At 41.8% G+C, this 21,354-nt stretch overlaps 1 protein-coding gene across 1 annotated transcript in view; it reads right to left on the bottom strand.

Annotated features, from left to right (window-relative positions):
* adam12b (ADAM metallopeptidase domain 12b) overlaps nucleotides 1–21,354 on the bottom strand; it is an 88,222-nt gene that overhangs the window by 16,951 nt on the left and 49,917 nt on the right. The window contains exons 12-16 of the mRNA XM_069658479.1: nucleotides 9,829–10,006; nucleotides 5,477–5,566; nucleotides 3,316–3,511; nucleotides 3,098–3,206; nucleotides 2,451–2,649 (exon numbers count right to left, since the gene is read on the bottom strand). Coding sequence (XP_069514580.1) covers nucleotides 2,451–2,649; nucleotides 3,098–3,206; nucleotides 3,316–3,511; nucleotides 5,477–5,566; nucleotides 9,829–10,006 — 772 coding nt within the window. The remainder of the gene's footprint in view (nucleotides 1–2,450; nucleotides 2,650–3,097; nucleotides 3,207–3,315; nucleotides 3,512–5,476; nucleotides 5,567–9,828; nucleotides 10,007–21,354) is intronic.

Genomic DNA, 21,354 nt, shown 5'->3' with positions numbered 1-21,354 from the left:
AAGACATTAGGCTTTGTATCCTCGACAACAAACACAATTATCAGGCTGAAAAAAGCCAGCTGTGGCTTTTATGTAGCAGATCAGGCTTACATTAGGCAGAGCAGTTCTCTGCTCTCATCTTCCCCAAATTGCTACTTTTGTGCGCGCCGTGTTCTGCCAACTTAATACCCCGATTGGCATGGAAAACAGAAAACCTTTTTGAGAGGGAACAAAGGCCAATGACAAAGACCCACCTTCAGGACATCACAGTTTCCAGATAATGAGTGGAGCTAAATCAAGCTCTGTGGAGCCAACAGCCAGGAGACAAGCTAACCTGGCAGACTGCCAGTTTGCACACACACCTCAAAGGCCTCGTAGCGCCAAGGGCGAGTCCCCTGAGGTAACTGAAAGAGCTCATGAGGACTTGTAGGACGCTACAGTTTGGTTCCACACTCTACACCTGCCAGTAGGCTTCCCCATAACACAACTATTCCTGTCACTTTTCATTTGAACAACAACTGAGGGCAACAGGACAAAAGCCTTCTAGGAGAAACTGTCTGAAGATTCGTGCTGTTTTTGCCAGCTTCACACTCCACAACACAACTATAAACACATTTGATGTGTGACAATGTCGGACAGCACTTCATACTTACCTGTTGTTTTCTAGCATAATTCTGCCTTCAAATATATGGCGCCAATCTCAGCCACATAGGCAAAGCTCTGGCCTTTCACAAGCAAAATCCACAGCTGCAGAAGGTTTGGCAGATTTGATCATGTAGTTGTGTAACATTATCAGTAGGGCTGCACATTAAACGATTAAACCAACATGATTGATGGCGTTATTCGCGTGTAAAATCAGTGCTCCCTTGAGGGGGCGATCAAGAGGTTTTGGCTACACGTTTGGGGGTGCTGGCATGTCATGTCATGAGCCCTTGCAGCAGCAGTTTAGAGTGGAAGAGTCAAATGTCAAATATCTTGGAATAGAAGACGAAGTGCTGGTCCCCCGAAACGGCTCGTCAGTAGTTGTTTGGAGGTATTTCGGGTTTAGCGCGAGTGATGTTAAGCAAGAAAAAATAATATGAAAAGAGTGCATGAAACCTGTCTGTGCCGCTGAGAGTGTCCTTGTCCAACGTGAAGTCAGACAGTCCAAAATTACTACTGCAATCACATTCCACTGGCCAAAGACATGTGTCCTATTAAGACTATGGGTAATGAGGGCTTCAGGAAGTTGGTGAACAAACTTGACAAAAGATATGTTACGCAATTATTTAGAGAAGATGAGAAGATGCACCAAATTCAGGTAAAGAACTTAATTTAAAGTCTTAGTTTGATGTAAAATGTGTTTATGAGTCTGAATGTAGCACAAAATTCTACTGGAAGTGTTGCTCTTTTTATTTAAAAAGTTAAAGTACAATAAAAAATGTCCTTCTAAAATGTAAAAAACAATCAAGATCATCATTTTGGCCGTAATCGTGCAGCCCTGATTCTCAGTATTACCGGAAATAATGAGGAAGCATAATGTCCTGAGAGTTGGATCATTTAACATTTCCATCAGCGAATTTCAAAAGGTCCAGTTTTTGAATGACTCCTCAGGCACACATTATTAACTCTAACTGCCTTGTGGCAAATACACCTGAAAAACATTTCACCTGTCACCATATAAAGAGCACAAAGGCCAGTGGACACAGCAAATGAAGGGAAAGTGTGGTAGCTGCATTACTGATGCAGGGCTGCTTTCAAAGACATCATCTATTAGGTTAGCAAGCAGCAGGAGATGATACTGACACTGCCCATATGGGCACCAAATCACATCCTCTCATAAGTTTGTGTTTATTTTCTGACTGAAAACAGATCTTATAACCTCATGCAGAGACGCATATACGTACTCCAGTTCAAAGCTAAAGGCCTCTTGCCTGCCACAAAAATGCAGTGATGTCACTGGTGTTCTGACGGCAGCACTCAGAAGAAGAAGAGTAGAGAGGAAAATGTAATAACATAACTGGATGCTATAAGGTTCTTGTCCATTTGTCCAGCCTGAGGCAGGATGTGCTCTGTACATATGGATCACTGGATTCACTCAGTTAACTTTATTAGCCCTTTCTTTTACTGAGGAGGCGGCCCATCTGTCTCTTCCATACCTCTATAATGCAGTGCTATTTGCTCAGCTCCTAAAGGAATACTACAGTAGGCTCATACAGTTATCCGCCCCTCGGGGCATCTAGAGGACAAATGATATAGCTGCATCTTTTGATTATATTGAACAACAAGCTAACAGCTACTTAGAAAGCATTTAAAAGAACATGACCATTAACACTATAGAAAATAATGCAATAGGATGATATAATGTATAATTACTCCACTTGAATATAATTAAGAGCTGATTATAACACTAATTATTGAGCATTGTTGCTGCTACTATAAAAGAAGTATGAACAGTCTAGCACACACAATTAAATGATTTAATCCCTCACCATGCCGTCTCCACACTTCGTACCAGACAGAACCAGCCCAGGATCTGGCATGTCATCACCCAGGTACACGTGTGTTCCCCGACACAGAATGCGTCCTCCTTCTTGTAGCGGGATGTTGGTTTCAATGGAAACAGCGTTTGTTCCGATCACTGGTCTGTTGGCTCCTCCCTGGCATTGAATTTTACCGCACTTCGCATCCCTGCACACAATCAGAAACACACATACATTAAAAAAACACATAGTAAAAGACTTAATTAAAACAGCCTGTCAGTCACAGACGAAGATAGGTAACGTTAGAGTCGGATAAAAGGCTGCTGAAGAGAGCCAAGCGCTTCAGTCCTGTGGCCATTAGAGCAATTACGTCAATTAACAAAGAGCTTGATTACGGAATTCACCCAAAGGGAGCAGATCTTCAGAACAATTAGCCAACAAGAAAAGCACCAAATGATTCATTTCTCAGAACATAATTAGCTGCTATCTTTCTCAAATGACATTTTTCACCCTTCTAAACCTTTGTTTGAAGATCACATGTCAGATACCACAAAGTAATGATGATTGCTAATGACGCCACTTAAGCTAATCAGTTGTGTTTTGCACAGCGATTTTCACTGTACCTCTACCGCATCACTGCAGCTGCTGAGTCTTACCTCGCATCACATTTGGCGAAGGAGCCTTTGGAGTCCTTCCCACAATTCCCATAAGGATCCCCTGCTGAGTTGACTCGCTGGAAGCATATCCCAGGGGCCGGCTTGGCTCCTGCATGTAAAGACACACAAGGAATTTACAAAGTATAATCACATAAATATTCCCTTATAAAAATAAAGATTTAGCACACAGTTCAACATTTAAGTAGCTATTGATTTACCTGGTCCCCACAGGGTGATGCATTGTTGTTCATGAGTCTGGCAGATGCCGTTGTAGCAGTAGCCTTCGACGTTGTGACAGGCGTGCCCGTCATGCAGATAGACGTTGGCTGGGCAGTGAGGGTTGGCACCGGTGCAGAACTCTGGCAGGTCGCAGGAGTTACCAGACTCGCGGCACAGGGTGCCAGCAGGTTTCAGCTGTAAACACATACAGAGCTGTCAAGTAAGACCTTACATACACAGTACCTTACATAGTACTTGACAGGACTGTTATAAATGGAGCAGTAATGCAATATTTGTAACTTGGTATGCTAGAAGGAGTGATAGCACTTTTGGACAACACTGATTCAAAATATTTTAACCTTGGTTGCTACTGACCTTAGAAAATGCAACCAATGAGAAAACATCTGTATGTGATCGTTTTAAGCGACTAATGCAAGCAGGGAAGGTATTGAAGAGAAACTAAAAATAATTTAAGAAATGAGGGAAAAGAATTTGCCTACCACATTTCTAGACGCACATTCAATAATTGCTGATGCTTGCTTGTTTGAAAATGGTATCAAGGAAGAAAAAAAGTTCTCAGTTGTGTACAGGCTGCTTCAGTGATGGATTTAAAATGGATTCTGCTCAAGACTCAACCACCTTAAGCATGTAGGACAATTTCTGGTTGCTCACGTTAGCTGGATATAACTCTAAAATTGTGTTTATTATGATAACAAATGTTTCTCTTTTTCTTTGCATCGCAAGAGAAGAGAAGAATATCTTTGAAAATGTAAACTCAGATGATCTTCTTTGTGCAGAGAGGAACTCTCAACATTGTGTTGGTCTGGCCTTTAAGTTAACCAACTCTTAAGATATGTAGGAACTAGATCTCACTTGTAAAACAGGGCTCATTCAAAACAGACAACGTAATGCAAAATGCTCAGCTCCTTTTAAAGGTGACATATTTTAGCTATGCAATCAGTTTTCTATTATGCTAATGTGTTTTTGAATCACGTTGGTAAAGTTTGTTTAGTTAAAAAATTGTATACATATTTTAATTTAATCATTTTTCGGAGCCTCTCCTTCCTCCTGAAACGAACAAGCCGTTTTGCCATTCAAAGGTTAGACCTTAGCCACGATTGGCTGACAGTATTTGGAGTGACCGCGTAGCCCCTCCCCCACGTGTGCGATCCCACAAGGGGGAGCGGCTGCAATGCACTGTCGCTCTAAAGTTGTAGAAAACATGGCTGCTCTAGGATCAGTTATTCGGCCTAATATGTACGAGCCAGTATCGCCAGGAGGTGTCGGAATGGTAAGTTGAAATCTTGACAACAACTTGACGACAAGCTCGTGCAAGAAGGCAGCCTGAGGTGAATGACGGGGAATGACGATTGGTCGATTTCAGCGAAAGCAAGGTTCTACGTAGAAATCTGCAGCTGTTCTGAACGGCCCATTTCTTTTTAAAAATGTGATTCTGGAAAAACTTTTTTTGAATTATGCAGTTTTAACTTTTTCACTGTGAACAATAAACACCCAAAAATGTGAAATCCATCAATAGTTGAGAAAATCCATCCCAAAGATATGACCACTTTAAGTTCAATATAAGCCTCAAACACAGAGCAAACACCTTTATGCTCCATTCAAAGCGTTGTACAATACTGATGTCTCCTGCCAAGAGGTCACGCATACTTTTGTGTGGAGCAGAGCCAATGACTCATTTGCCTTAAAATGAAGGTCTATACAGAAACAGGTGTAAGAACACAACGAGCTGACTTATAGTTATGAATCATCTTAACAAATGTTCCCTTTCAAAGCGAGGACACATCTGGGATCTAAGAAAGAAGATTTCCATGTCAAAGCTAAAACCACTAATAACTCGGGGGACGTCATGCAATCCAACTTGAGAACTTGTCCTCAATTGAAACCTTCCTATTGAGGTAAAGTCTGCAAAGGTTGAATGAACTGACCTGAGATGATAAATTATACACAAGGCCAAACTATTATGAGTCTCTTTATAACCTTCTGGAGAAAATTAACAGAGTTTGTGAAAGTTTGCACTTGAGTTTGGAAATGGAAAATGATAGAGGAACAAAGCAAATACAGTTTCAGAACTTTTCTGGTATTGAGAAGTGAAGAAAGGAATTTAAATTGGGTAACGCAGGCCTGAATGAGAAGTCGTACCCTGCAGTCTTCACAGCACTGTCCGTGGGCGCACACTGCGTCTCCCTTGAGCGTGCATGTGGTGGCGTTGCAGCATGGGTTCATACATTCCTGTGAATAGAAGGAAAAGAAAGCAAAGCAGTTAACAACATGTGGACCTGATCACTGCCGCTGCTCGCTGTCAGATTGAGACTTCCAGGTCAGAGGAGCGCACTTCCTGTCCAGGGATTCCTGCCTTGCTTAGCCTGACCTATAGACCTTTGAGTGGAGGCATATGAACTGAAGCTCTTATGTTCTGTATTTGGGAGTTTACGAGACATATGTAAAGAGGAGTGTGTTCAGTGCGATGATGCATAAAAAAGGGAAGTAGAAGATCAAAATCAGATGTAGCAGCTGGGAGGCTGCATGTTAAGATCTTCAACCATGATTTGATGAAGGTAAAGTGGCAGAGTTGGCTATCGGGGCAGAGCGGACAGGGGCAGGAGTGGGATTTGAAAGCCCTTAAGAGGTGAAGATTGTAGCCACTTCACCCCACAATGACAAGATCAGCTGTCTGCCGGCAGACAGCGCTGAGAAGAGAGAGGATACATAAGGCGAAGACGAAAGGGGAGTAATGCTTTAAAAGACTTCAGGGAGACTTTGAGATATTTATCTTTCATTTGATGCCAAAACACATCAGCCTTGTTTTCCAAGTTGCGTCTCGCACCGCACTTTTGCGCAGAAAACAACTCCCACCAGCATTTATCTTCTCTCAACGTGGCTGTTTCTCCTGTGGGGCTCTGAGGTATGACGAGCTGTGATGAAGGCTGGGAACCGGAGGCAGTCGGGGTTCTTGGATGTCTAATTTTCAGTTGATGTGTGGTTTTGTGAGTCTGGCTGTTTACCTCTTAGCCTTGACATAAAGTCATTGTTTAGAGAGGGGAGAAAAGGTTGCTTTAATCACTCGGTCTACGTGGGCTGGCAGATAAAACAAGCAGGCCATTTGTGGTGATGTCTTGGAGGTTATGGAGGGTCAAGCTTGCAGAGATGGAGTTAAGAATGTAAATAGTACAGGAGGTTCCTTGGTGGTCAAACACAATGACTCCACTTAAATACTGCCTACTGTTTTCTCTAAATGATGTGGAGTATGTGGTCAGTATTGTTTGGTAAGAGAGATATTAACTGAAAACAATCTCAACAAGTCTTTTTTTCCAGAGACAATCCTCCCAGTTAATCAGGGGTAGGGATGGACTGCGGTGGCTGGTTCCATGTTGGATCTGATACCCGGTTCAGCTGCTTAAAAATCAAACCTTTTCTGTCTTAATGATCATTTTTTCTCTTTGTTTACTCAGATAGTGTAAGGAGGCTCATTTTACTGCCACTTTAATGACAAACATCACCAGCGCAAGATCTTAGCTGTAACTTATTTCAGTTAGTTTGGTAACATGGCTTAAAGCAGGGGTATTATGCTAATTTCAAGCTTCATTTTTCTCACACTAATGCCCTGTGCAGGCCCTCATACAGCCTCTGCCTGAATTGACTCAGTCAGCTCTGCCCCTTTAAGAAACCCCGCCCCTACAAGCCCACTTTCTTCTGATTGGCCAGCACTTTGTGATGTCACAAAGCGCAGCGTGTAGAAAAAACTGTCTGAAACCTGGCGTTCACAGCAGCCTGCAGACTGAGCTGATTACTCCAACATACTTTTACCTACAGATTTGAAACTTCACCCACGTTTAGTATGAACATCCAACATTGTAACATTATGTCTTAAAATATGAAACAGCGTAATACCCCCTCTTTAAATTAATTTAGCTTGTTGTCTGACTTACATGCAAGTCGGTGTCTTTTTGAAACATCTCTCCATCACACCACTCTTGGCCTGCGAGCCGACTGTGTGTGTTGCGTAGCTCAACAGAGTGCAGACGCCTCTCTAGAGGAATTATCTTGCTGATGGCATCACATCAATTTCAGGAAATACTCCTAGTTACACTTTTATGCTTATCATATCAATAATTTAAGCTCATCAGAATAATATCTTGGCATCAAGACCTCGAGTGTTCTGAGTTAATAGCTTGTGAAAAATAAGTTTTAAAATTCAGCGGGCCACAAATGTTATTTCAATCTATCAAATACATATTTAATCAACATTTCATATCTCCTGCTGATCTTATTTTCAGGTCAGAGCCACAGATTATGAATAATAAATCTGCTTCATCTCAAAGAGGTAATCACTGATCTTAATCTGCGAGTTTTACTTATTTATAAGCCAAGTTACCTGCAAATATTACAAAATAAACTTTATTATATATGAAAAGGGATTTAAAATGATTCAGATTTGACAGGACCAGTGTGAGACGAGCTGAAACAAGTCACTTAATTCAATTTAAATTCAATTAAAATGATCATTATATTGAGCAGCTGTTTTCATAAACAAGTAAATGTTGGAGCAACTACAATAACTGCCTTATGGTTTTATGCCTCCATGATAAGGGTAGAGGATGTATTTTGCTGTGTAGACTGTGAAGCACCTTAATTCAACTTTTCATTTGTAACAAACAGAGACAAAAATAAACAGATCATATAAATAAACAGATCTGTTTGACTTTGTTAAGGTTTGTTATTCTTGTTTTACTGTTACACTATTGTGTAAGAGTATTCAGAGACACATAAAACACTCCGCAGTCCTTGTATGTGTTCACATGTTTCGCAATTCAAAGTCGAGCTGAAACGGCATTTTGAGAGTATCTAGCTTCCGTATCGTAACGTATTTCCGAGTGAAACAGGACGTGCAGGCGGGACATATCATTGGAGGGATTTGATTTGATTGTTGAGAAGTGGCCGTAGACAGACGTTCTCCACAGCGCGGTAGCTAGCTAACTGACCGAGCGTTCTTGGTGCTCTGCGGCTAAATGTTGCAGATTGATTGGTTGAAATTGTTTGGTGCTAACTTACGTAAGCACGTGTGAAATTTAGTTTTACCGGAAGAAAAAAATGATAAGATTTTGATATAAGAATACGAAGAAATGGATTTTCTGGGGGTTTTTTGCCTATATTGTCAAATAGATGCACAATATTACCAGGGATGTGATCTAAAAGGATTAAAATTACATTTCTCATTTCACCTCGACTTGATTGATAGATCATGAAGTTGCAGCAATGGCAGAAAGAAATTGTTCCAATATAACCATTGCTGCAAAAATCTACAAACTCTTAAATGTGGATTGTATTGTCCTGTTGTCTTTAAATTGGTCTTGGAGTTTTACTGTATTGCTTTTATGGTTCTTATGTTTGAATGTACAGCACTTTGGTCACCTTTTGTTGTTTTTAAATATGTTTTATAAGTATACCTGGATTGGATGAGTCACACATCTTCAACCTGGCAGCCCAGAAGATCTATACAAATCCCCACATGTGCAAGGTGAAGTGCTCACCTTGCTTTATAACGGCCAGAAAAGTAATTTTCTAACACATTGTGACGTCATTAAGAAGTTGACCTTTCTTGTGACAGATTTCAATAATTTATCATTTGTTGAAGACATACGGTATGTGTGGAATTTGTCAAAAGAGAGGATTTTTTTGTACCATTATAAATTGAACATTTGTTGCTTTCAGATGTTGGCTGGAAAAACAAGCAATTTGAAGATTTGTTCGGGGCCTTTTCTCCATCTGACATTCTCGGAGAAACCTTGAGAGTTTTGAATGATACATTCATAATGAAATTCGTACATTCTTCCCACATGCAATTCTCGCGTTGCAACCCAAAGAGCCTCGTGTTTGTTTGTGTGTGTGTGCATGTGTGTGCGTGCCCTGTTGTTTGGGTCGCACAGCCAAAATAAGCCTGTTTCAGCCTCGACCCGATTAGACTTTTGTTTGTTTCCTTTGTCACACGGCTGGACAGCGGTTTGATTAATGGGCCTTCAACACGGATATGACATCATCGTGGCAGCCTGTCAGAGCACTGTTCAGCACATGTGGGACAGACGGTGTTACGTAAATATAACTCCTACACAGGAGGCCTCTGGCGGTTTGCTGAGCTTTTATTTATTATTTTTCAGACAGCAGCATTCGGCACTTTTAAGTCCAGATAGCAACAACAATGTTAAGTTTAACATGAAGTTTGTTGTGATTTGTTGGGGGGGCTGAATGACCCAATAAGACTTCTGGAAGATTCTTCACATTTAACATTGTTTTTCTCTGGGATTTGTAGTTTTGTTACATGGTTTATTTTTACCTTACATGTCCTTACTTTTGAGTATCATATTTAATATAAGAAAGTTAAGGCAAAGACACTGTTTCTTTTACGCAGTGTTTCAGAACTGAACTGTGCAGTACAACCACAAAGTTGGAGCCTGATTCACTATAAGGAAAGTAAAGGCCTTTGCTGAGGACCTTACCTCTGGCTCCCCGCAGTCACACTCTTCTCCCTCCTCCACATAGCCGTTGCCGCACTTCTGACCTCCATAAAGAACCTTGACCTCTGGCATGTTGTACAAACACATGCCCACACCTTTCTCCAGACTAGCAGCAAGGTCCTTCTTACTGCATGTACTGAACACTGTCGGGAATGGATACCTACAAGAAAAAAAGAGAGAACAAGAATGACTGAAATGTGTGAATAAGAAGACATGATATGATATGAAAAATTCCACAAATTTGCCCGACAACTCCTGCTTCAAGTGCGCCTGTATTGTTCAGAAAGCACAATGATCTGGAGGAAAGTGGATTCAATCATCTTGCTGATCCAGGACACAGACAGAGCGTTGACTGGAAGCTTTGTTCAATGAAGAGGCCTTTTCACACAAATTTAACGGTCTGCTGACACTGTAAGAGCTGCAGTTAGACTGATTTTCAGTCTCACTCGATACATAAGCACCATCAAATATCCATAGAAACAATTTCTCTGGAAGTTTCAAGAGGCACATCCCAGTTACACCAGGGCAATTCAAGCATCAGTATAAGGGTTGCTGTGTTGTTCATGGATGACGCGTGTATGTGAAACCTTGATAAAATAGGAAGCCTGAAAACCACATAATTTCTACAGCCTTAATTTCACTCCCTGGTATCGTGTACCTGAAGGGCACACTAATGTCTAATTTAGTAGGGAAAGAAATTGGAATTCGTATTAAAAAGAGAAAATGTTATGACTTAAAGATGAAACTGTGATATGCCAGAAACAGCTGTGAAGCCTGAGGGAGCAGTCCTCCTGCAAGAGTGAGAGTCAGGAGTCTAAGAACCCGGAAAAAAGGGGGAGATAGATAAGCAGGATAGAGAGGAAAAGAAGAAATGAAATTGATTTATTGTAAAAATAAAAAAATGCAATATTCTGCTTTAACAGGGGCAGGAGTTACGGGTGGCAAAGGGTCAGACAGGCTGCACAACAACCACAAAGAGGCAGGAGGCAACCAGGAAGTGATGCAAAACTACTTCAAAAAGGTGCAAAACAACTATAAAGAAACATAAAATGATACAAAGCAACAACAAAAGGACAGAAAGGAAGGAATAGAATGAGACCAGACAAAAGAAAAGCAGAAATCTTGCTATTTAATTTGGGGCTGGAGGCCCCAAAACAAAATGTTATGACTGTAACTTCTGTTCCCTGAAGGAAAGGAAGGAGGTATGAACACATATAGTATGAGATGGCAGGCCACGCAGGGGCGTGATATCCCATACTATATGTGTTGTACAGAGTGAATCCATTGAAAGTGAACAACAGTGTAACAGGGTCGGGGGCTTTTACATGTCTGTGGCCTCTTGTCACATAATCTGCCCATAAATCAATGGGCAGATTATCAATGGGCATCAATGGGCCCATAAATCAATGGGCAGATTATCGTTATTTATTGATGTTATTTTGTATTAGACTATTTGAAGTTGTTCATTTGACATTCATTTACAACTCTGATTGAACAAAGTAGCAACTACTGATGTACAGTTCATTACCGGTGAGAAAAAGGGCTTTAAATATTAAGTCTTCTTAACACGACAAACTGAATAACACTCTGCTCCTACTTTGAATTGTTACAAAAACATACCGCAGGCCACAACTACTACTTCACAGTGTTTGATAGTAACATAACCAGGCCTCCTCCTCATGCCTCCTGCCAGCTAACAAACAAGAACACCCCTCACAAAGGGACTGACACAGAAAAGCAGGCTTTGGGGTGTAAAATGAGTTGCTTACAGCTCAAAGAGTCATAGTGGGACTCACAGTCTCGCTTCAAAGAGAGGACGTGGAGGATGTAGGGTGGAAGGGAGCAATGGCTAGCAGAAAGGATTGGCAGACGCGGCGCAGAGAGAGGCAGCTGGCATTGGATGCTGGAAAAGCTTGACTTCAGACAGAAACATGTCACACACGTACTTATGCGGCAATAGACTGACTGGGGTCTTCAAACGCAGCAGGGCGTGGAGACTGCCTGCAAAGCTTGCTGCTTGACAGGGCACATTTGTGAAAATTCAACAGTACACAGAGTAATGTCTGTGAAGCCTGGCGTTGGACAGAGTTGTGTGTGTGTGCGTGCGTGTTGGGGGTGATGTTCTGCCTTTGCCTAAGGGGGATTTGGCTGCTGCAACTGCATGGATATTTCACTGCTCTGAGGGGACATCATGGTGGAGGCATTCAATGGGAAAGAAACCAGAAATCAGACAACACAGATTTTTCCAACAACACAAAAACATCCTCTAACGGCCACCCAAGGGTGAAACCAGTGCGTCCACTTCACTCAGTTCACCTTTGAGTGTTGGCTGCTTTTATCCCTCGCTGACCAAAAGCTAATCTACCTGTCTCTGTTTGCCCTTGTCTGCACCCATAGTCCACTTGTGAGAGGCTTTTTACCACCATCACACAGAGAATCAGAGCTTTTCTGCCCTGTGTGTGCAGACCCGCGCACAGAATCAAGGATAGGTGGACTTTGCAGATCAAACTATGGCAAGAATAAGAGCATGCTCTTCGTAAACAGCATGGACCGCCACCGATAACAGAACACAGACAAGTTTTGGGGTCTGCAGGAGGGGTAAACAGCATCTGTTCTCAATAAACATGCATTAATAGGAAAAGTTGGTACGCTTGTGATTTCTTTACCGAGGAAAATCTGGATCAAACTGGATCCACATGGAGAGTATCAGCAAGTTTATGCAGATACAGCTTGAAAAGGACATTTTAGGTTTGTGAAGGGAGCATACGCCAATCAGCCATAACATAATGACCACCAGCTTTGACCCATTGAGGCATGGACTCCACTAGACCTCTGAAGGTGTGCTGTGGTATCTGGCACCAAGACGTCAGCAGCAGATCCTCTAAGTCCTGTAAGTTGCGAGGTGGGGCCTCCATGGATCGGACTTGTTTGTCTAAAACAGCCCACATATGCTTAATTGGATGAGATCTGGGGAATTTGGAGGCCAAACCAACACCTTCTAAAACCATTCCTGACCCATGTTTGCAGTGTGGCAGGGCGCATTATCCTGCTATAAGAGGCCACTGCCATTGGGAATACCATTTCCACGCAGGGGTGTACTTAGTCTGCAACAATGTTTAGGTAGGTGGTACGTGTCAAATTAACCCCCACATGATTGGCAAGACCCGAGGTTTCCCAGCAGAACATTGCCCAAAGCATCACACTGCCTCCGCCGGCTTGCCTTCGCTCCCCGCGCACATCACTGACCCTGTCACCGGCACACAGGTTTTCCTTCCTTGGACCATTTTGGTAGGTGCTGACCACTGCAGACCAGGAACAACACCCCCACAAAAGCTGCAGTTTTGGAGATGCTCTGACCTAGGCGTCTAGCCATCGCAATTTGGCCCTTGTCAAAGTCGCTCGAATAGCCCATTCCAACACATCAACTTCAAGGACAAAGTGTTCATTTGCTGCCCAACATATCCCACCTACTGCCAGGTGCAAATGTAACAAGATAATCAATGGTATTCACTCGACCTGTCAGTGGTATTATGTTATGGCTGATGAGTGTATGTTTTGAAAGGTTACATCCTTCTGCAGCTGATTTATCTTCTAAAACTTTGACAGTCTTACAGCATAAACCAAAAACACACTTCATAGTCGGGTTAAGTGTCCAGGCATGTCTCCACTATGACCACTAATAAATTGTACAACCGTCCCATTAGATTCATGACGTTCAATAAAAATGATGTATACCCATAATTGTCCACCAAAGATGAGCGACCTTCCAATAAAACAAAAAGTACTGCAATATTACTGTTGGATTTTTAATACACGAAATGACCTTTAAAGCCAATTAAAAGCAGCTCTCCACAAGTGAGCAATTAAGACGTGCTCTGTCATTTATATGCCCAACTATTTAAAGTAGAGGGCACCTCAAGCAGCCATAACGGGAACCAAGACATCATTCTAAATGATTTACTTCTAACTGATGTCCAAAGTGGCCAGAGATTGTGTATGAATGAGGGCCTTGATAATTGAGCTGTAGCCTTTAATTTGCAGCTGCCATCCCTGCAGGTAACAGGTGCCCACTCCATCCTGGTAACAGATGCAGTGTCAGCCTAGGTGCGTGTCCAGGGATGCTGCAGGAATATTTTTACTTCACCGTCACACACTGCCTGGTGCAATATTAACAACGAGCAGATAAACAGCAGAGTTTTCTGCCTGTACATGGATGCGCAAAATCCCCATAAAAGGACGTTGTGGATGTTGATAAAAAGGATGTTGCTTTCGAAATGTTTTTGTGTGTCATCAACTGGATGTCCTTGGAAGAATTGAATTGATAGGAACAGGAACAGGAAAAGACATGATTAAATTACTGTCTCTTGGTATGAGATGCAGACGTTGACTGTGGTCTGGTGAATGTTCAAGAGCAAGTAGGAATGCAACTGGACATTGGCTTGCTGTTGAACTGAACCGCACTATGAAATGTCACAAGACGTATTTAAAATACCTGAAAGTCTGGCTTCAAATGATTTAAAAAAAACAAATATGTATGACTATATAAGCAAAAAACCTCTAGAGTTACCATCTATCACGACTAAAACTGAGCTAATTGACTTCTTTGGGGCTGTGGGTTATCAGATCTCACCCTCTGCAAGCCAGTAAGAAGAGCTCAGCTTAAACAAAAATACAGCAAACTTCCATATGAAATAATAAAAGCTATACTTGGAAGAAAATGCTATCTTCACGCATGCCTTTAGAGTAACAAGATACTAATTGGAAAATAGATTTTCAGGGCCTTTAATGCAGGCTTGTTTGCCACCCTAAAAGTAATTAAAAGGCTTATAGTCAACATCCATGTTCACAACACCAGATAGAGAAGTCACAGTTTTGGATGAACATATGGACTCCTGCAGTAAATATTGTAGGAACAGCTCAAATATACCAGATCCCCGCTGCAACACAGCAACACTGAAGGTGTGTATTATCACAGCTGAGACCACACGGCTGCTCCGCCGTCCAGGAAATTAGCCGAGCAGAGAGTGTAGTTTTCCCTGGATAATATTAGCATAAAGCTCTGCTGCACCCTCTCCAGGTGTAGTTAGCTGGAGTGGAACTAATTTGGCTGTGCGCAACCGTTAAACAAAATTTAATCAGTCAGCTCCTTTCTGGCTGTTGATGAGGTTTGAAAGGCAAATGACGCTCGCTATCAAAGATCATAATCTCATCAATGTCATACAAAGCTCTGACGCTGACAGTGTCTGTCTCACTAACTAACTGTGAACACAGTTAGTGTCGCTGCCGTATCACACAGAGGAGAAAAATGGAACGTTTATAGTCTCTCTATTCAGTAATTAAATTTTAATTTAGTAATTTAACTTTCATTCAATAATGTTTAAAGGTATTTACCCCCTCCTATATGCTGCCATGTCTACTATGCATTAAAAATCTATTGGGAAATCTCAGCCGACACACGCTTCACTGGGTTTAACCATCTGTTGCCTGAGCTGCCTATATGTTCATGATGATGACTGCACTTCCTGTAATGGAAGCTAATGGACGGTAAATGTCTTGGCATTGGATAGCTTTAAAGGAATCCATTAAAAATAAATTTCCAAACAATGTAACAAAGCAATTCAAACTCACAGTGAGACGCCAGAAACTCTCCTGCTACAATAAACCACTGACTTCTCTTTCTTTGTCAGAACAAACCATCTGTTCAGGTAAGTGCAGGGTCAGCGAGACCAGAACAAAGCCGTCAAAGAATAAAGGAAAAAAGCATAAATGAAGCTTTTTCAGTCACTGCTGACAACACCATTTTATCTACAGGCACATATTTGCCCACACGAGTTCAACTCCTTCAATAAGGTTTCATCCTTCCATCCCCCTCATGGCAGACGGACGCACGTTTCCCAAGAGACAGAGTAGCACAAAGCAGAAAACACTAAATCCTACATTACCCATCATGCTATTATAAAGCATCTTTCTTTTCTCTGAAAACCCTGAACTTCCCTATTATGCAAGTTTTCAGTTTGAATACAATAAGTCTCCTCCAGAGCTACAGCAGAGAATTAAAAGCTATTTGAATAGGTTAAGTACTTCTCCTTTTGGCAAGTTAAATCAATACGTTTAAAATCGGTGAGATTGCCCTTAATACACAAAAAAACCTTACTAATGGTGGGAATCAGGGACTGGTAAAGAAGCCAAACACGTAGCTTTTCTTCGGGTCTCGTTAAATGATCTTGTAGCATTTAACCGAGCCGTTGCAATGTACTGATAAGCAGAGATACACATGTCTCTTTCCTGCATCTACAGCCCATATGCGCAGACAGTGCAGATGATTCCCGTCAGTTTGATCATCTCAGCATGTGAGGCCGGCAGGGTCAGAGGAGGAGGAAACGTCAGTCTGGAGGGAGAGCGAAATGGGTCTGGAAACAGTAGAGCCATTGGTCACATGATATCCATAAAGCGATCTCCCTTTTGTGGGCCCTCAGACTGACATCGAGCTGTCTCTGCTGCTCTCCGAGCTGCTCTACGAACTGACATGCACTTAGTCCAAGCTAAGCAGGACAGACATGTCTGACCTTTGGGGGAAATGTTAGGCTGCATCGCTGGCAGAAGCCTTTGGTAATTAAATATCAGGAGGAAACGCAGCACACGTTGAATTTACTGCAAACATTTACCCACTAGCAGTCTAACTAGCTTTGGCCCTCCTCGTCTCCGCAGAATGTTTTTAGATAATGACATTTTTGCACCCTCTCACCTCACTTGCACTCTGTCATTTTGACAAGAAAATAACAAGACTCTCAAGCTGCCGCACATTTTGTTGACCTCTTGGCCTTCAAGTGCAGCCATAGCTGCATGCTGGGCTTCATCTTTTTGCCTAGTATTACACGGAGACACAGGAAAGCACTTTGAAAGTACTCTCACTGAGCTTTCTCCCCACGTTCACATGATGCAAGCTGAACTTCTAAAAGAAATCCGCACTTCAAAATGTCCATGCAAACCTCTGTTCCTCTCCGTCCCTCAAATTCCGACTCATTGTTATGACACAAATCTCTCTTGGCCAGTGTTCATGGCTCACATGCCTGTCATAGACGTTTATGTGCAGCCAAATACTTCCTTCATTGTGGCGATCTCCCGCGCTTGTCACTCACTCTTACTTCTATCTCTCTCTTTGTTTCTCTTTCTGCTCTACTGCTAAGGGAGATAAAAGACAAATAAAAGCACTGCTTCCTCGCTCTGCCTGTCTATCCAGGCATAAAGCACCTCTCTGCAGATCTCTCTCTGTGCGCCCTGGCCCTGATTACAGCTGGCAGCGTCACCGATAATCACGTCATTTAGATGCAGGCTGTCCTCTCCTCCATTAGCAAGTCTAAGCTGAGAGAATCCCAAACACACAGGCAAACAAGCTACACTGCTTTAACAATGTGTTTAACATTCAAGTAGGTTGTTAATGTATGAAAAAAAAAGAAACTAGATCCGCGGGGAGGGAAATGAGTTCCAGATTGGTTTGTGAAATTATTCCTTTTGTCAACAGGAAACGGTGAATTCAAGCTGAGAGTTCAGGGAATTTAATGTGCTAGATAACTGGGTAAGTCGAGCTTGAACTTGGGTAAGTTCATATTTTTCATCTTTTAAGCTCGCTAAGAAACTCTGAAATGTTTCCCATGACAAACTTCAGACTACGAGCAGCGAGCCTCTCAGTCTGAGACACACAACTGATCTCATCTCGACTCAGTTCATCTATCACCCTTACTGTCAAAACAAATACAGTACATAAGAGAAAATGATTATGAGTTAAAGGCAGTGTAAATTATCAGCAAATTAAATCAGTGCAGAATAAACTGTTGACAAAACACAGATGGTGAACATGTTAGCAAAATGTCTATTTACACACCTCTGTTTTCAATTTACACCGACCAGTAAGGGAAAGATATGGTTCATGGCTGCCAAATGCCACAATAAGTTCACTGCCTACTTGTTAACCTTTATGTTTTTTCTAGAGTTAAGCAGCAAACTGCTACTGACAGAAACGATGTTGAGAAAAGCTCAAGATCAAACCAAAGCACGTTCTCATCGTAAAACTAATGAACTGAAGGACTCTAAGATTTCATATTCATATTTCATATTTTTTTACATTGAATATCTATTAAAATGTGTTGCACTTGTAAATAAAGAAACAAACACCGATCAGCCATAACATTATGCTATCTGACAGGTCGACATTTTGTCGTCAAAGTTGATATGTTGGAAGCAGGATGCAATATGGGAAGAAGGTGAGCCGGTGGAGGCTGTATGATGCTTTGAGCAATGTTCTGCTGGGAAACGTTGGGGTCCTGCCATTTATGTGCAAGTTACACGTACCACCTCCCTAAACATTGTTGCAGACCAAGTACACCCCTTCATGGAAACGGTATTCCCTAATGGCAGTGGATTCTTTCAGCAGGATAAAGCACCCTGCCACACTGCAAACATGGTTCAGGAAAGGTTTGAGGAACATGACAACGAGTTCAAGGTGTTGACTTGGCCTCCAAATTCACCAGTTCTCAATCCAATCGAGCATCTGTTGGATGTGCTGGACAAACAAGTCTGATCCACGGAGGCCCCACCTCGCAACTTACAGGACTTAAAGGATCTGCTGCTGACGTATTGGAGCCAGATACCTCAGCACACCTTCAGAGGTCTAGTGGAGTGGAGTCCATGACTCAAAGGGTCAGGGCTGTTTTGGTGGCAAAAGGGGGACCTACACAATATTAGGCAGGTGGTTATTATGTTATGGCTGATCGGTGGACATTTCACTATGATTATATCTTCTGACAAATAAGCTTGAACTTGAATTGAAATGAGAGCTGAGGGGAACTATTGAGCTGGGTGATACAGGTCAGTTTGTCACTATGAGGCATATTCCCTGTAACTTCCTGACACAGTATCAATGAAAAATTCAGTATGATGAGCTTATTCTGTTTTACTCAACTCCAATAGATTGTAGAGTTGTTCCTAATAAACTTGTCATCTGGGCACATTGCTCATGAACTAACATCTTTTGACTGATCAGCAACGTCATAAAGATCAATAAAATCCATTAAGTGTTGTTCTCTTCTTAACTGAGTACAAAGATGCAGTGTGCAGTGAACAATGATGCAATTTAAATATTGATCTTTAAATTTACAATCTTGAATATTTTTGTTTTGTGCTCGAGAGCTACGGACAGTCGATAATCTGCAATAATGGGAGCACACTTCCCAATTTAACCAGACGTCTACGGCTGGCTCCCTCTGTCGTAACTCTTCATTTTCCTCACTTTCATTTGTAGACTTTGACTTAATCTGAGCATCGAATTTGTTTCTTTTTCTTTGGATTTTCACTTATTTTAGAATTTGTTTCTGCTGTCATTGATCTTTACCACTGTTTATGGATGTATCCTGCACATTTAGCAAACAGAGCAGCAATTTCAGAATGAAAGGTCACTGATCTCCTCTCTCAACTATTAATTTGTCTTATCTCATTATTATGTCGCGGAAGGTGCTGAACAGTCAGACCGGGCCTCGTTAAATGCCTATCAAAGCATTCAGTAACACAGTGAGTCATTTGAACTCATTTAGATCATAACGGCCATGCTTCTAAACTCTCCGCATGACATCATTAGATATCTTTGGCCGGTGACGAGCTACGCTGTCACGTTAGTACGCTGACTGCATATTTAAAAACTGCACTGCATAAATCCAGTGTGTTGTACTTTCTCCCTCTGAAATAAATGTTGTAGTACGAGAGCAGCAGGATGAGCTCACTGTTGCAAACGGCTACACAAACAAGCACAGTTTTTTTAACAGCCTCCTCTTCTTCCTCCTCTTTTATATTTGTACAGTAAAAGGTCATTCAAGTTTTTCTGGGACAATTCTGGTACACAAGTTATATTATTAATGTTTTTCTTTTTGCAGAATTTTGTGGCATTTTTGAATCATGTTCCCATAAGCCACGAGCGAGTTTTCCTTTTTTCGGAGTCTCTGCTGATCTTTTGAGCATAATTGGGGCTTTTATCTACTTTTAATGTCAGTGTTTAACAACAATAGGCACAAAAGGAGCCACTTAAATCACACATCCACAGGGACTTTCTGCAGATTCTAATGTTACTGCTCTAAAGTCAGACGCTTAGTTTCTTAGCTGTGCTGCAAATAACTGTTTATGTGCTTCTATATTTCTTGTACATTCTACTTTTCTGTGCATGAATCTGTTTGTTAAACTAAATAACAGTTTCCTCCGTGCAGCCGCGTCTCCATCTTTAGAAAACATTACGGTGCGATACAAAAGAAGAGCTCAAGTCACAGATGTTCGAAAAGTCCTTGCAATGTCATCTTCCTGCTCATCGCTCATTCCTCATAAATATGCATCAGGCGAGGGGTACAACAGTTTAAAGTACTTCACAGGCTCCATCCGACCAGCAGCAGATTGTCATTTTTTTCCCCTGAGTAGATGAGAACTGCGCAAAATGCGGGCATGATCAAGGAAGCCACAGCCACATGTTTTTGTCTTGTCTGCAGAAGGATTTATGGGCCGAGTTTTTTGATCCCAACCCTCTGACAACCGAACTCACCACTAACCAAGTTACAGTTGTGGCCTTCTCTACACTCTGCTCGGTGACGGATTCTCTTCAAGTGGAAAAGACTTTACCACCATCTCATAAACACTGGCTGGAAGATGTAATGGCACACCCCAAACTCTTGGCTCAAGCAGAAAGCTTTATAACATGTGGCAACCTTTCCTGCTATACTCTCAAAGTCAGAGAAATCCCAATAAACATGCATGATTGAACTCCTATTGATATCATTAATGAGTGGGACTCATGAAGACTAGGTTTGATGTGTGGTGAGGGCGTCTGAGTGAGCAGATTCTTCGTCTATTTCTACTTTGAAACAGTTACAACATGTGACTCAGTCTTTCAGCCTTTTGTCTCTTCACAGTGTTGTGAAATCTATCCTGACCGCATTCATCTTTGGCTTGCGAGACCGACCATCAGACAAACCAGGCTGGCACTGGACCAAGGGTGAAGTCTGGTATTGCGCTCTGTGCTCGCCTTATCTGCCTGCTGTTTACTAACAGTCAAAGAGTCCATCATTTGCAGCAGCGCTGTTATCTCAGCGACTCAGGCGACACGAGTAGAATGCTAAAGCAGCTGCTTTAGTCTCAGGCCAAAGTGTGGGAGTGTTTTCAGCTACCTCCCATACAACAACACATGAACAATAGGGCGTCGTGCACCGGCGAAAATTACCCAAACTAAACCAAACTTTATTGTTTAGATATAAAAAGAAGTTTAATTTAGAAAAGTTAAGCTGCATCTGTGTGGTAAAAGGCACAGTTAATTGTGACTTTTTAACAGCTCTAATGCAACCACAATGGAAAGTCTCATTTCAAACCTATGACCTAGTTAATGTATTAATGAGATGAGATGGATGTAATGGGTCGCAATCCGCAGCTTAGATATAAGGTAGAAGAGTTCTACTCTACCTCCTAGAAAGTTGAATAGGC

Source organism: Semicossyphus pulcher, unplaced genomic scaffold (assembly GCF_022749685.1).
Source record: "Semicossyphus pulcher isolate SPU_LCO1_2020_fin unplaced genomic scaffold, fSemPul1.0.p SCAF_12, whole genome shotgun sequence".
Classification (NCBI taxonomy): Eukaryota; Metazoa; Chordata; class Actinopteri; order Labriformes; family Labridae; genus Semicossyphus; species Semicossyphus pulcher.
The sequence above is the reverse complement of the archived record's forward strand: the minus strand, read 5'-3'. Positions and strand labels throughout refer to the sequence as shown.